Below are 17,292 nucleotides of genomic sequence, written 5' to 3'. Positions count from 1 at the left end.
CATTCCAGATTTAAAAAGGATACTGGTTTTAAAAAAATACAATACACCAAAGACAAAAGCATGCTCCAAGTAATTTTTATAAGCAGACTAAGGGAGGGTATAACATTCAGGCTCTTGAAATGAAAACATAAGGTAATTTCCTCAGATGTATCTCAGGATGCAGCAAAAAATCCCAAATGCAACATTACAGATGTGAACTCAGTCAATCATCTTAAAACTTCACCTTAAGACTTCTCTTACCATTTGACATCGATGATATTAACTACTTTAACTTCTACTCTTACAGTACTGGAAAAAATAAGAAGTTCATTATCCAAGTAGTAAATATTGCTATTTCTGTAGATAACTGTTTTCCCTTTATTTGTATATGCACATAGTCACTTTCATAGAGGGAGAGATTAAAAACAATACATTGATGCTTGCTAAAGACAGTTAAGTGTGAAATACTGGGGAAAATCCCCATCTTTTTATTTTAAAGAGACTTGCAGAATTGCACCCAACCAACGACTCTCACAGAAGATTTGGAGATAAGCCAGGTAGTATCTCGAGCCTAAACCCACAGTCAGCTACTGAAAGGCTCAGTAACACCTACCCAGGGGCAATGACTACAGAGCTCAATTCTCCACTCTGCACAAGAAAGGAGTCAGTCTCCTCATACACTGGCCCTGAATTCTGATCAATGAGTGGCAGTGTAATAATAGGCATCGAATAAATTTGAAGTCTCAAGGCCAAGAACCACTTCTTTCTAAAGTAAACACTGAGGTGATAAACAGAGATGGCTGCCCACACCTCAGACCCTCCTGCCAGTCTGTTTCTGGCTGGTTTATATGAAGGAGCTGCCCAGCAGGTGCTGTGCTGGGAGTTCCTTCGAGCAGCAATGGTATGAAATTGTCTTGATTCTTGTTAGTCCCACTGCTGCCCACAGGCACTTCAGTGGCAGCAGCAAACACCGACAAGTCTGGGCAGGTTTCCTTCTGGTACTATTTGGGAAACCTCAGGCATCAGCAAGTAGCTGTCTGTGTACAAACCCCACAGAATGAGAAGGGCTTGCCTCATATTTGAGAGATTATTTAGAAATGTAATTTCCATTTACAGGAAAGCTCAGTTTTTACAGTTATGATAACTAACAGTTAATTTAAAACTGACACAACGTTTCATTACATTCTCTCCTTTCATCAAGAACTTAATGATTTGAGTTTTTTGACATTATAATCCCCACAGGGGTCAAGAGCAAACTTACATTTTTGGGGAGATGAATGTATTATGACTTTAGTTTAAATAGTCTTATACAGTTCAATTATTTAAATATGATAAAAGAAACCCCCTTGTATTGCAGTGGCAAGAGTAAGCACATTTTTAAGACCTCAAAATCAACTCCTGAAAATTAGAGCAGAGAACATTCCAGAAGCACTAGAGAATTTAGAAGTGGTTTTCTTCATAAAGAATTACTACACTCCTGATTTCCTTTTATAGCCTTAATAAGCTACAGTCAAAAAAAACCAGAAAAAAATCCAGCTACTCAAACCACAATTTAAATTCTCCAATTAAAAAAAAAACCACAAAACAAAAAAGGTTTTATAAGTAAACTATTAACCACTGAAAGTATCCTTCCCCCCAAAAAAACTTAGCTGAGGAAATAAAGACATATGTCATGGCTAAAACTCTGACCTAAGACATGGCATATTTTTTCCTTCCTGGTGATACATTGACATTGATTTGAAAACAAGGCAATGAATAATTTATTTCTTGTGCAATAAAGTTTGTCTACTCAAACCCCCTGAAATAAATCACATGAAATGGTAAGGCAAACAGGGCAAAGGAAACACATCAGATGGTCATCAATATATTACCTCTAATTTCAGGTGATACCAGTTCCTTACATGTGCACCACATTCTATTACGTTGGCCACTAAGCAACACAAATTACTCAGTCTGCTTGTTGGAAGCACACACAGGAGAGAGCAGAACTGCAAAGGGACTAAATTCACTGCAGCAAATAAACAGTTAAAAAAAATGGTTTCACTTTCCAGCACTGAAAGAGGCCAAACAACAGATTAACTATTACGCCTTTAGCTCAAAGTAACAGCTTGAACATTTAATTTTTTCAACAATTTAACTAGTTACAAAACATTAATTGGACAGGAAATTAATACAGACACATTGATGTCAGGTAAATGCAACAGACCACAGAGATAAAATGCCATTCAACAATAAAATCCATTCAATTATATACTTTTTTCAATAGTGCTGGATTACTAAAAGATAGCTAAAATGGCAAGGCATTTTATTGGCATTATAGGATGGCAGTTAGCGATGAAAACTGTAAGTATTCCAAATCTGAAGACAAAGGTTTGTTTCCTTTGTCTCACTCACTATGAGTGGCCAGTTGCAGTCCCACTCTGGGGGAAGGCTGCCCTCCTGCGTTCGCTGCCACGGCACGGAGGGGCGGCCCCTGCAGCTGCAAGCGCTTCCAACCGCCTATTCTGTTTATATTATTTTTTATTTTTTTTAAAATAATCACACTACTGATTCAGAGAGTGGAATCAGCCCACCAAATGTTTGCACAGAGCTACAGGACTGGTGGCCAGCAGGCCTGCTCCTGGTGCTCCCACAGAAGGTGGTAATGCCCTCTGCTTGGCACCAGGCCTGGAGAGCCATTCTGGGCTTTCAAATGGCAGCACCGCTCGCGGCTGCTCTTTGTTCCCAACAGGGGCTGCTTATTAAAAGCTCATGAATTGCTTGATGAAGTCCTAAAGGACTAAAATGCTTGTCAGACACCTTGTAATGAGGTTAGCTATACTTCATACCAGCTCTTCATGCTACTGCAGCTCTATGGCACCTGTCTGCAGGAAAGTACCAAAAAATCCACAAGTGTGAATCCATAATCACCCACATTTCCTATGTCATGTTGCTCCCATGACAAGAATCCTTTAAGTGCTTTATAAATAATTGAAAGAACACTTGAAAAACCAAGCTACACAGCAGTCTGTCCTGTAGGAAGTCAGACAGTGAGCAGGCAACAGGAGTGACTTCTAAATTCCTGCTTTTAACAATGTAATTTGGTAAATTAAAGAAACAAATGCTCTTAATTTGTTAGAACACTTGATATTCACATAGCTAACTGCATTTGAAAACATTCAGGAAATCATCGAGCCTCCTATGAGCATTGCACTAAAGCCGTACAGATCTAGTGGGAAGGGAAAAGCTTTGCTTGTAACAGTATTCAACAAAACAAAAAAAGCACTTAAAAAGTCAAATTAGAATCTCTAAGAAAAATCTAAGTTTTGTACACCAGCAACATAAGTCTGCTATTGTGGTACTTGTGGATAAAAAGTAGTATACAGATCAGTAATTTTAAGATGCATGTCATTCTGAACTCATGTGTGTGCACAGGCACGAGCGCATGCACAACATGCCTTGAGATAAATTTCATTCCAATTAACAAAATTGTATCACTGAGCGCTCCTTCGATTCCCTCAAAGGAAAACCATGACACTGAACTAACTTGTAAAAAATCTCACAACATTACTCTCTTATAAAAGTACCTACACACGCTTGTACTTACATGAGTACCTAAACCAGTGTTTTCAAAAACACATGCCTTTGTTTTTACATCAGTATTTGCTTAAATTACTTAGAAATAAGAATCAAGACCCAGTATGGGAATCCTAAGCCTTTCATCTATGCATGTTATCACAAAACCCCACTGTCTTTTTCCTCTACTAAAAATACCTTTTTACACTACCTCTAACAACTGTTTCATTACTAAAACTCCCCTTTTCTGCCCAGAAAAAAAAGGCAATTTGTCTTGAATTATAGGACAGCATCAAGACAAACAACAAAAAGAGAGGGAGGAAAAAAAAGGAAGCTACTCTGTGCATCTCAAGAGCATGCACTTGTTCAGTTTTTACTTACGAGCCCAGCTTACATTTTCCTCACATACTGCCTTATGATTTTTCCTTTGTTACTTTGGGGATCACCCACTTAGTTCTTTTTATAGTCTTCCACCACAAAAATTTCACAATTGTTACAAAGTGATGCTTTTCCTGTAATTGTACTTTTTCTTTGACTGGTTCAAGTAAACAAATAAATGTATTTATATGTATAAAAGGAGAAACTGTTCCATGGGAATAAGCAAATGAACCATCCCTACTTTCTCTTGATTTCCTCATAATACAGATTTACTAACACTTCAAAACTATCTCCGTTTGAGACAGTCTTAATTTAGACTAAATAATCTGAGCACAGAAACATCATTGAAATAATTTAAAACTTGCATGTGATAATCTCCTTGGTGGAACTTTCAACACTGTTACAATTCAAGTTATTGTTTTCCCTCCTGGTAAAGAAGTCACACTTTTTCAAAGACAGAAGAAATGCTGTTTCCCCATGACAAACATTACAAAAAAAATTAAAAGAAAAACAGTTTATGTTAATTTTTCTATTTGTGTACCTACATTATCAGTCTCTACCACTTGTTAAACAAAGTCTAACACTACTTGGAAAATAGTAGAACTTACATACAGCATCCAAATTAAATCAATTAACACATTGTGAGTGGACAACTTAGTTTTCCTTTATAAGAGACTAAGCATTAGTAAGAAGAGCTATGATAATTAAACTAGAGAGTAAGGGGAGTGTCCCAGCAAGAACCTTCTGGAATACTCAATACACTTAAGAAGCTAAACATGTCTGCATAGCCAGATTATTGTCTGTATCAAGCTCCTTGCTCTGCTATACTTCTGCCATAGAAAAGAGGGAGAAGCCTTTAATGAGAGAGAGGCAGACTGAGTAGCTTGCTATTTGCATAGACTAGATCATGCAAACACAGGTCAGTGTTAATTACAGTGTCACTGAGAACATGCAATGATACATCAGTCAAACAGTTTTTGAAATTTAAGTAGTTTCTCTCCTTAAAGTCACAGAAGGGCAACACCGTTGAAACAACACACAGACTTGTGTCCAAGGTCTGTGATACAGGACTTTCTTTCCAGTGGGCACTCAGCCAGTTTTCTAAAGGGGAGCACAAACTGTGCCCAGATGTCTTGGTATCAAAAATCAATTGATTCTGAGATAGGGATTTAGGTGGCATACATTAATTGTCACATTTAATGTTGGCAAGTACGGAGTACTTCTGTATTTGGAATTTAAGCATGATTTTAGTATACCTAGTTAGAATTTACTGTTTCTGTTCAGATGGTAAGGCCTCAGCCTAAGTAAAGCCACTGATATGGCCCTTAGGACAGGGTGACACAACAGCAGCCAGCACTGCCATCAGGACAAGCAGGTGAACCATTTGCAAGACCAGGCTCTCACTCCCAGAGCTCTCCAAGCTCTGTCCACAGGGAGGCTCCAATTCAGCAGCTGCACACCTTGGAAAGGCCTGTGACATGACAGAGGAAACAAACTGTTCCTGAAACAGTGCACCAACACATATGACTTAGTTTTGGATCAGCACTTAAACATTTTCCCAGATTAAACCTCAAGATACCTTCATGGCCCATTCCAATGAGTATCCTGTTTCCATCCACCAGTTTCAATTCAATGCAAGTGCCATTTGGAACCTGAGGGCACATATCTGATCTCATACAACATTATCTGCTGCTCCAGTAACCAGATTATCTTCCTGCACAGTCTCTGCTCATTCAAAGCAGTACCAAGCAGAGCCTAACAGTGCCAGTTAATAAGTGTGATACCCTTCTGCTGGCACAGGACCTCTCATGGAAGTGCAGAGAGAAAAAAGGTGAAAAGTGAGAGAGTACTCTCTCCCTAGACAGCACTTCATTCACATACTCTTTCTTAGTTTTTAAAAAACTTGACAGTCCTTCTAAATTACAAATTCTACACACCAGGTGTTTTTTGTCTGAGACAAGAATTTTACTCTTTTCATAGAATATTCTGACAAATAATTTTTAAAAGATTTATTACAGCAACTTTATTATCTTTGGTCCCCAAGAACTTTTTCATTTGCTTTAAATCATATTTCACCACCTACTCAAGGCCTAGAAAAAATGTGCAGTAGTCACAAGATTGTAAAGAAAAATTCTGAATTACAAACAGTTATGTGGAAGGAGGCACTGTTTTGTACTTGCCATATTACTTGAAAATGACATTACTGCTTAAAGCTTTTTGACAAATACTTTTGACAAAAGAGTTGTGCTGCAAACTTTTGATACAAATTAACTAATACACAGCAGACTGTCTCTCCCAACTTCCAGGAACTCAGAATAATACCAGAAAAAACCTTCCCAAAGCTTTCCAGAGTGGCTACACATGTTAGACAGGGACATATTATCACTTTTCAGCTGGATATTCTTGAATTCTCTTTGTGTCACAGCTTTGCAGTTCAAACACAATTTGCTTCATTACCTTTTCCTCTTATAATGTTTTGTAATCTCAGATTTTTATCAATTATAAGGAGAGTAGTGTTTTAAGGAAATATTAATTGAACAGAAGGAACAAGGGATGAAATCCTTCCATCTTCAGTAAAACACTCTCTGTATCAAGCCATGTCTTTGATCATTAAACCTTTGCACGAACCAGTATAAAAGACAAAAAGGCTGCTCACTAGGACCAAGCAGATTCTTCCTTGTAAGAAACAACCTAGAAATAATAGCAAAAAAAACCCCCAAACCCTGAAAGAAACCCTGTACTATGAGCCTTAAAGCGGAAATAGGCAGTCATGACTAACTGTGTATTCCTTATGGCAATAATTTCATTATACAGAGTAAAACCACAGAGCTTTCAGCAAAGCTTCCTTAATTTACTAGATAATCCACTAGCAATTTCCTTATATGGCTGGAGAGAAATCACTGCTGTATGCTTTAAAGCTGGAACATAAATGGCCTTTGAAACAGAAATCATTGTTACTAACTGGAATAATAAGTCTTGCATCACCTTTGTTACAAAGTCCTTTCATATAAATGTGTTGCATTTTCTCCTGAGTGTGGTAAATTATCATCAAATCACTAAGGTGTTTGTTGAATTTATGTAAATTAACAATGCACCTCAACAAGGAATTGGAGAAACAAAGGAAAGGTATTCAGGACTTCTAGGTTAAAAAATACCTTTTAACAATACATCAGACTTGAAAAACACCAACATATATACTTGAACTTGAATGTTTCAAGCAAAAATGAAAACCTGTTTTGTGTGATCAGACAATGAAAATCATCTCATATTTTGCTGTAGTTCAAACATTTTCATTCACACAATGAAAAAAAAACCAAATAATAATTTTCGGAGTTTGCACCTTTGAAATTCTGAACCCTACTTTCAATTTAAAAAAAAGAAGACAAATAGACAAAACCAGCTAAGAATGTTATTCATACTCTACAGCAAAGCAGCTCAGAATGTGGCACAAAAGAGCATAACTCAATGATTAGGATGACTTATCACTTAGAACCTTGTCCATGGAGAAAGTGAAAAATTCGCCGCAGTCCTAAAAGAAGTAATTTTTACCACTATGGTTCAAGCAGACCCATTAAGAAAAATAAAATCAGCCACACCATTCAAAAAGTCACATTACAGAATTTCCACAATTGGGAAAATATAAATAATCCTTGAGATTTATAAAATATGAGAAGTTACTATTGCCTTTGGCAATTCCTGGCAGCGGTGCTTACCTGGCAATAATAATCCAACCCGAATGTAACACGCTGATGTAATCTCTAGTTTTCTCCTATGCAAAGTTCACAGAAATCCCACCTTAATTAAAGTGCCTTCCTTTTTCACACAAACAACGTAACTTAAATCTTATGAATATTTTTAGGTTTCTCATTTATTAATCATATCCAACCAATTTCAGTGTATTTTGGCTGATACAACGACTCAAGCTCTAGGAAATTAAACACTAGTTGCATCTTACCCAGAACATTTCCTGCAGGTACTTCTTCAAGGTCTTCAAGTTCTCTTCCCATAAGTAAGTAGAGATTCTCCAATGTACAGCAAGTCATATGAGGTACTACTGGCAGATCATCAGTAGCACAACACTGGGCTGAGAGCTACGCAAAGAACAACCAGAGTTTGTCAATTAGTACGGATAAAAACTTTTTCCACAGAACCTTCTGGCATTCCAAAGCCAAAAAATACACACTAAAGCATTTTCACTTTAAAAGTTACATATTAAAATTCAACATATACTTCAAAAATCCAGTTTGTGGTAAATGAGCAAATGTTACCAAAAAGCTAAAATTATGCTTTCTTTGGTAAACTTCAGTTGAGTACTTCTCCCATCTCACTTTCCATTATCACTTATAAAACAAATGAACGTTTTGAAGTAAATACAAAAGTAATGAACTCCTTTAATCAGAATCTCAAAATATTTAATACTGTTTTATTCAACACTATAATGCATCTTCTGTTCCATAAAAGCACTGCTTTTTCCTTCACCATTTCTTTTAAAAATCAAAATATACACATACTAGTTTTATGGTAAGCTAATACAATGCTGCTACTTAAAACTATTTTGTAAAATGTTAAGGTTTATAATGAGCCTACAGACACAATGAGATATTAGCACAATTACCTAAACTACTTCAGTACTTTTTGGAATTTTTTACTTGAACTTTCTTTCATTTTTGAGTAAGGAACATGTAAGAAGTTTAGTAATCAATGTCTCAAATAATCTCAAGGTATTGTAACTGTTCAGCATCAGCTCTTACCTTATGCAGGGATTCAGCAGGATCATATTTTGGTCCTAACACAAAGATTTTTTGCCCTCTTTTTGCCACACCACTGAACACTCTGGCAAATGCAATGAAAGACTCCTTGTTTTCTGGTTCCTGTTTCACTGCCTTGGAGGTCATGCTGTCTCCTTGACCAGTGAGCTGTTGCTCTTCACCTAACCCAAGTCAGAAAAATATATTAAGTATAAACCCAGTTTCTGCCTCATCATCTGAAGAAAAAAAATCAGTTACATATTATAGTATCACATCTGGCAAATCATAGAATGGTTTAGGTTTAAATAGACCTTTAAGATCATGGACTCCAACCCTTAACCCAGCACTGCCCTCCACTAAACCATGTCCCTAAGTGCCACATCTTTTAAATATCCCCATGGATGGTGTCTTAATCACTTCCTGGGCATCCTGTTCAAATGCTTTACAACAAATTTGGTCAATAAATGTTTGCTTCAAACCCTCCCTGGCACAACTGGAGGCCATTTCCTCTTGTCCTATCACTTGTTACTTGGGAGACAAGACTAGACCCCACCATTATAACTCGTAATCCAGTCCTGTTGCTCATACACTGCTTTTGTACCAATTCATTATTAGGCTGTTAGTTTGGGGTTCAAAATAGTTTAACTTTCAGCTCAACATCTCCTTCAAGCATCATCTCTCCTCTGACTCAAAGTACCCAGTCCAAGCACATCCTTAGGCTATGGGCATGTGTATCTATGGCACCATTACACCATTCCTGGAGTATCAGCCTTCCTACAATCCTTCCTCACTCTTAGTTCAGTTCCATGGACTGAACTCTGGATAAGCAGGTGGCTGACTCACAATGTGGATGATACACAGCCCCTTGGCAACATTGAGACTACTATTAAATACCTTCCTGGAAAAATATGTATCAAGTCACCACACACCTTTTGTATCATCAGTCTTCCCAGTTCCTTCAGATGAATTTTCACTTGGGGGCTCTTCTGGCAGCTCCTTTCCTTGACTTGCTGCCAGCTTTTCTGCATGCCTTTTTTTCGCCAGTTCACGCCGATGAGCAATTTCTTCTTGCGTTAATGGCCTACATTGCATTTGAAAACATTAGTATTTGGAAATGTCATTTATTTTAAAATAAATAACAATAATTAGAATACCATATTTGGCAAAAGTAAAAGCTCATGCAGAATGCCTCTTGTCCCTATGATACTACAGATTTTAAGTCAGCTAAAATTAGCATACCCTTCTTCTACCATATTTAGAAAGAGGCCACTATGTCAAACCTCTGTTGATTTTGTTAAAGTAAGTCCAGTTTCCTTCACCACGTGAATTCTCACTTTTTCAGGAAAAATCCAAGACAATTTTCAAAATTCCTTTTAGACCATGTCCAGTAGGTTACCCTGAACTAGAATGACTGCTCAGACTACAAATACAGTGTACTGATCTCAGCTTATCTCTACCAAGGTAGTCAGACAAAAACCCCAGACTTTTTACTTTTCTACCAAAGAGATCAAATACTTCCATTTTTAATTACTTGTGGTATTCTTATTATTTTAAGGCAATCTTTACACCAAGTGCTCAAATGCAGGGAAAAGTCTTCATTTACTGAAGCTACCTTCTATAAAGTGAGTAACTTCATTAAGCTCAAAAGACTTAAACCAGACAACAGCAAAAGTAATTTTAACATTCTGAGGCATCTATCCACTCAGTGGTACATTCTGACTCGAAGGAAAGAGCTTTATGAGATTTAGAGCAATAAATAATAAAAGATAATGAATTATTTTATCATTCTTACATAAGGCAATATAAAGAGACTTGTTGTTAAATAAAAACATTTTAAGCAGCAAAGCAATATTCATTACACACACTTGAAATATAACAGCACTGCCTGAAGTTGTCCATTAAATTTTACATCTGGCCCTAAATAAAAATCTGTGATACAAGGTTATCTTCTAATTTAATGACTTCCAGAGAAGGAAATTGATTTCGCATACGAGTCATCTCCTTCTTCCAGTTATTCCTCTGTTTCTGTAAATTTCCCATGTAAAAGAGGGGAACTTGTGCTCCTGCTATGATCATTACAGACACTCTTAAGAGTAATCTAATGTTTAATAATCTCAGTATCAACAATTTCTCAAGCAACATGCTTTTATGTGCCTGCATTAAAAAGTAATCTTTAGGACTGTGGCTTAAAAGTGGGAAAAAAATAATTGTTATGTAGGTATCATTTTTTTAATGGAACTAGAATGCTTTCAACAATGGCTTGGGGTTTTTTTTGCACTGAGAGCAATGGACATATGTATTGCTTTCCAGCACTAACATATTTCTTTCCAAAAAAATAACTAATACAATTTTTTATATTATATGAATATTCTTAATGAAATTCTAACTCAAGAGAGGAAACAGAAGTCTTTCTATCATAAAACATGCATTTCTACAACACAACCGGATAAACTGACCACCAAGTCTTAGATCTTGACTTCAACTCAAGAAATGGAATATAATCCCAGAGTAAAACCCACCTATGAGGTGTGTCCTGCATTTGCTTACATGATGGAGGGGAAGAACAACAGTTCTTAGCGTTAAGATGTTTTAAGATTTTCCTGTTACTAGTTTTGGCTTGTTTAGCAGGCTTGGACAAGTCACTCCCCCTCTTTAATTCCAACACTTACAAAAACAGGTCAAGATCTCCTGAATACCAGTAGTAATGAATGGCAAGAGGAAGAAAACCACAGGAAGCACTACAGCAGTAGAGTAATTCTTGTTTGCAGAACAGCCATGTAAATATGATCTCTACTAAAAAAAGCACAAAAAGATTGACTCACTTTGCCATATACACTCTTAAATAGGGAAATGACCCATTACTCACAGGTCAAAGATTTTATGTGCAGTCAGTAGAAATAGTCACTGGACACTTATTCTGCTCTTAAGTGGACTAATTACAGGCAGGAAGCCCTGAACAGATTATGTGGCTGAGACCAACTCACTGCCAGTAAGATTTTTTTTTTTAGATCATAATCAGGATGCTGTTCTGCACATGACACATTCTGTAAGAGACTTAATGTAAAAAATGAGACCCTCCATTTTACCAAAATTCTTAGAACTCAAGGAAATCACTTTGAACAACAATTATCTTTAATCCAAATGTCCAATTCAAAAGAATAAGAAAATTATACATAAGTTAAAAATCTCTCTAAAAACTACCTAAGAGAGGCTGCCAGGGTAAAATATAAGAATCTCAAGCACAGACTTTTAGAACTCAGAACCTGGGACAGACACATTACATGTCATAGAAAAGGAGAAAGCAAGACAAAATCACCACTTCAAACTTCTTAGCAACTTGGAGGTTTTCCTTTTTTTTTTAAATTTTTAAATTGTCTCAAATAATCATTGTGACAGCATTAAGAATATGTATCTTTGAAATTTCAGATACCGTGATATTATATTATTGTCTGGCCTGATTATTTTATTGCAAAAGAGAGCGAAGCTTAACAATACAAAATGCAAAGCAGATGGTGGAGATGAAAACTTTTTTATTATTTTTTTCCTGAAGGCAGCTGTTCAAAGTTATTTAAGGGTTTGGAATGTCAGAAAAATTCCCAGAGGAGAGAGACTGATAGGGGAAGTACAGATGAGACAGCCAAGGGTGTCATAAATGCAGTCTATACATGATGGCATAGTATACACATGAGGACATACATATATGCATTCCAACGCATTTGATCTCCCAAAAATACTTCTCATTTGAGTTAATAATACTGACAGTAAAAAAAACATGTGTTCACTTTTTTCCCCAGGGTATATTTGGAAGTATCAGTATATTTAGGTGTCAGATAGCCCTAACCACACATACTAAAGGTCCCTTAAAATTCAGAATGCACTGGTGTAAGTTGCAGTACATATAAAGACAGTTAATTATATTCTCAATTTGATAAAAAAGCAGATTGAGTGTAGGTGGGACTTGAGCTAGTAGGTACAACCTAAACTTCCATCCTGGTTTCTGTCAGCATCAATTTCTACAAAATTAGTCACTCCTGGTAGTATCATTAGAAACTAAAAAAAGATAATGTTGTCAAATAAATCCTTATATAGAGTTGTAACACACTCAAGCAGAACACAGAACAAGATTAATGCACATAAGGCACTGTATCTGCAACAAAACCAGTTTTAAATTAAACTCTGATTTATTCAATTTCTCCAGTTGGCAAAACCAATCAGAAGCAAAATCAATTTTGAACACATGTTGCCCAAACCAAAAGATTGCCTCGTCTTTTTCTTCCTGTCCCCTTTTTCACTCCCTAAGAAAGGATCTACAACCTCATAATATTGGCAGAAAAAACATGGGAACATCCAGTCATACAAAAACCAGGAAATGAAAATTCAGGAGCAGAAAGAGAGATTCCCTGCTCCAGAGAGATGCTACAGCATCCAGATACAGGAACCTGGCACAGGCAATGGAGCTGACACAGATGGATGACCACCTATTACTCACTCATCTTAACCTAAAACACATGCTATGGAAATAAGAACGTGGAAAAGAGTATAATATACATACTATTGACATTTAATAGACTGTTGATTAAATCCATCAGATTTCAGGTAATGCAAGCATGTCATTGCCAGCTACTTCTATGATTCCCACATTCCCCCAGGATAATGTGTTTAATTCAAACTGAATGACAACTGAACTTCATACCATTAGTCTTCTGAACATGATTTTCTACTCTTTCATGATATCAAAGAGAGATTTCAATCCAAAATCGTTCAAAAATTCAAAGCAAATAATCAGAACAAAACACCCCCACAGACAAATTTGCTTCTGATTATTATAAAGTGTTACATTTTTTAACCTTCAGACCATTTTAAAAAGGAAACACCACAGTCAGAACATAACTGAGTTCCAAAAGATTAACAGTACTGCCAACAAGTGTCTATGATGCATCTCCCATGCCATGGACAATGTTTTTGAAGAACTGAGAACACTTTCTCTCTGTGTAGATTTTACCAGTTTAAATTCCTTGAGTTCATGGACACACGCTTGACTTCACAAGCTGTGAAGTGGGTAATTTCTGATAACATCTTTAAATCCAAGTAATTCACAGAGAATCCTCTAGATTACTCTTCATGACTCTGCTCTTCAGAATTAAGTTTTAGTGAAATCACTGGCTGCTGTCCCACTCATCTGGCACTCAAAGAATTCTGTCAGCAGCATCCCTAAGGACAGCTCTGTCAAGTGCAGTTTGTTTGCTCCATTTCAGCACAGCATATGTCCAGTGGTCTTGCTAATCCTTCTGAAGCTTGTTACTTTCTGGACTAAACTACTTAATGTCTATGAAACTATTTCCATTCACAAACTCATGTAACTCTACTAGGATCATTTACTATCATTTCTGTTGTAACTCAAACTCCTTTGCAATTCACAGTAGAAATAAACGTGTAAGCACAAAAGGAACAACTGAAAATTACCCAAATCATAATTTACATAAAATTTCATTCAACTGTTTTACAGGGCTTCTGCAACAGGGAATACTCAGTAACTCTTCTGTATTATATTACACAGCAGCTTTCATTCATTCTGAGATATGTAATGAAATAAGATATCAATACCAAGCTCTCATACACTGCCTTGAAAAACACTCTAGACTGAAATATGGACCTTTGATTTATCTCACATGCTAAACGTGCACTAAAGAAAGAATAAACTTGAAGAAAAACTCTTCCACAATGTTACAACCTTTTCTCTCTTAAGCTTACCATTCATTACACAAACTAAATTATATCCAGAGATCCAAATTTCAACCATTACTACATATTTCCTTCTTGGATCAGTTCCAAAGGTCTTAGCTGGATTCAAACTGTATACTCTAACATTGAAATCTATTTCCTGATAACCATAATAGGGGTTTTAATTTTTGAAAAGCATATATTAGTCTCTTAATTATATCATCATCATGATGGCTCGGCTTCATGAATGAAGATTTGGGAAGGGCTCTCCCCATATGGGTGTGCTCTTCCAGCCTGCACAGTGGATGTTTTAGGTGAGTCACAGGGTGCACAGAACTGGCCCCACCCTTTGACTCCTCAGGTTCATCTGCCACGGCCGAGCGAGCTTGAACAGTGACAGTGAAGTGTCCTCAGGACTAGAACCTACAGCCCCCGGTATTCCCAGGAGGTCTCCCATGCAAGTACCAACCAGGCCTGACGGTGCTTGGCTTCCGAAACCTGACAGGATCAGGTGTCTGGGTGACATTTAACTGCCTATTAATTATATAATTGTGTGCAAAATTCAGGTGTTAACTGTAAATCTGACAGCCTATTCAGATGACTCTCCCTATACATTTCTAATGCACAAACTACTATTTAGAACAAACTATTAATGAAAACAGAAGCTGATGGGTGCAGATCACACTGAAGTCACTGCAAGTCGTATTGCCTTTAAACATATACATTCATTTACTTGCAAGAAGATAGTAATTTCTTACAGACCTTGAAGCTTTATAAATGTTCTTATTAGGATCAAAACAATGTAATAACATTTCAGCTGAAGGTTTGGCAAAAATCACCTTTTTTTTCCCCAATAATTTTTAGGAAACATTAAAAAGCAAATAAAAGAAGTACACTACAATCTGTTGCTTTAAGACAGGCAAACAAGCTGTAGCACAAAACAAAGAAACAACTATCATCATAATTTCGTGCAGAATTGTATGGGAAAGTGTCTATTTCTGGGTGACACCTTAAAAACAACAGTCCTGATTTCAAGCTGGCTGAGAAAAAATCTTTCATTTTATCTGGAGGAAAATGGTACAGGTATTACAGGTTTTATATCCCCCAATGCAGTAATGAAATATAATTTTAGTACACCAGCTTATCTGTTCAATAGACTTTTCTTTATTACCACTGGAAAGTAGAAATGGAATTTCTTCAGTGTACTCTATTTATTTACATTATTCAGCAAGATTGTAAGATGGACCTCAAGTAACATAAAAGGTTTGCATCCTATTGCTGACATGGCATCACATCACTGTGACATTTATACACAGAGCTCTACAAAGTTAATAGATGATTTCATCATAAGATTTGATATTCAGTTTATATTTTCGTAGCATTTTACATTAAATACACCTAGGAACACTTGAAAGCAATTGCAAATAACTATTAAACATTTCTCTTTTACACTGCATTAGATGAAGGCAGAATTCTAAACCTCAGGAAGAGCAAACTGGAACATTTAGACCCTGTCCCCAAATGCCAAGCTTGCCTTTTATTCATATACCTCCATTCAACCATCCTGTGTTAAGACTGAAGTTCAATGTCAAACATTAGTAGAAATAAGAGAAAAAAACAGCATATGCTGAATGAACACCTAATTCTACACACAGCAATACTTAGGAATAAATAACCCCAGGCATTAACAAATAACCATAACATAAAGTGAGCAGCTCCAAGAGAAGCCACTATAGCCCTATTTCCTACTGGTTTGGCTTTTAGATATTTTAATATCTAAAGTGAAGGAGGAGTCCTAATCTGTTTGTCTACTCTACCCAAGCAAAAATTTACAGAAAATTTACAACTTTGTCTGATTTGGTTGGAATTAGGAAATAATTTCAGAAGTTCAGACAGGAGAAACTGGAAGACAAAACATATTTGCAAAATTCTCATTTCTCTAGAAAACCTCACAAAAGCTCAGGACATACTGATACCATATAAAAAGTAAATTTTTAATCCTTTCCAAAGAACAATAAATCTAAGCTGCCAACCTGCTGTAACTTGACAACAAATTATTTTCTCATGTATTTTAGTGTAATAACAGAGGAAAAACTTTATATTTAAACAGTAAAAGCAAAATCATAGCAGTTTTAGTATAGAATCTATTCATTTTAAAGTCACCTTCTAGGAGATATTAGCTGCCAACAGCAGTCTCAAGGGAGGTTGTTTTAATTAAAAATCCAACCTTTGTTATCATTTACTATACACCCTGGACTTAGAAGAGCTTTTTGCTTTTCCCAGCTTATTACAAGCAGATGGCATAAATAAGGCAAACTATAAAAAACTGCTGCAAAGTCAACCTGCATCTTTAAGAAAGTCACAAAAGCCTTACCCAATACTGCCTTACAAAAGGAAAGACAGAGACAGTGCCATGGATTTTTTTTTCCCTCTGGAAATTAGAAGAGTACAAGTTTTGACAAAAAAAATCCAGAGAAAACTCAGATTTTTCACATGCTTTCACATTCTTAAATTAATCCCTCCCCCACTCCCAAGGATAGTAACTGTAGCAGATCAGTCCAGGGGTCAAACATCAGGACACACAAGAACGCAGATATGGCTTCTCAAAATTAACATGTCAATGAAAGGTACGACATCTATTAATGTTCTTTAATAGGAAAACATGAAACTACTGGTAACAGACATAGTAGAGATATTCTTTACTCCTCCCCACATTCGCACATTCTTATGGAGAACTCTCATGGAATACCAGTTTAAATACTGGATGTCCTTTCCTCCACTCAACCATCGCTCAGTTCTGTGAGGTACAAGCTTCACTGTGTAATTGTAAATAGCACACAGTGTGCTCAGAAACCACATTTACACAATCCTGTGCTTTTAAAACACTGATCTTGCTTCATGGAGATACCTT

General features: G+C 36.4%; 1 protein-coding gene across 1 annotated transcript in view; it reads right to left on the bottom strand.

Annotated features, from left to right (window-relative positions):
* Positions 1-17,292, bottom strand: part of EFL1 (elongation factor like GTPase 1) — a 64,594-nt gene that overhangs the window by 36,814 nt on the left and 10,488 nt on the right. The window contains exons 13-15 of the mRNA XM_071568572.1: positions 9,590-9,741; positions 8,664-8,842; positions 7,868-8,003 (exon numbers count right to left, since the gene is read on the bottom strand). Coding sequence (XP_071424673.1) covers positions 7,868-8,003; positions 8,664-8,842; positions 9,590-9,741 — 467 coding nt within the window. The remainder of the gene's footprint in view (positions 1-7,867; positions 8,004-8,663; positions 8,843-9,589; positions 9,742-17,292) is intronic.

Source organism: Pithys albifrons, chromosome 13 (assembly GCF_047495875.1).
Source record: "Pithys albifrons albifrons isolate INPA30051 chromosome 13, PitAlb_v1, whole genome shotgun sequence".
Taxonomy (NCBI): domain Eukaryota; kingdom Metazoa; phylum Chordata; class Aves; order Passeriformes; family Thamnophilidae; genus Pithys; species Pithys albifrons.
This window is presented reverse-complemented; position numbering and strand designations above follow the sequence as displayed.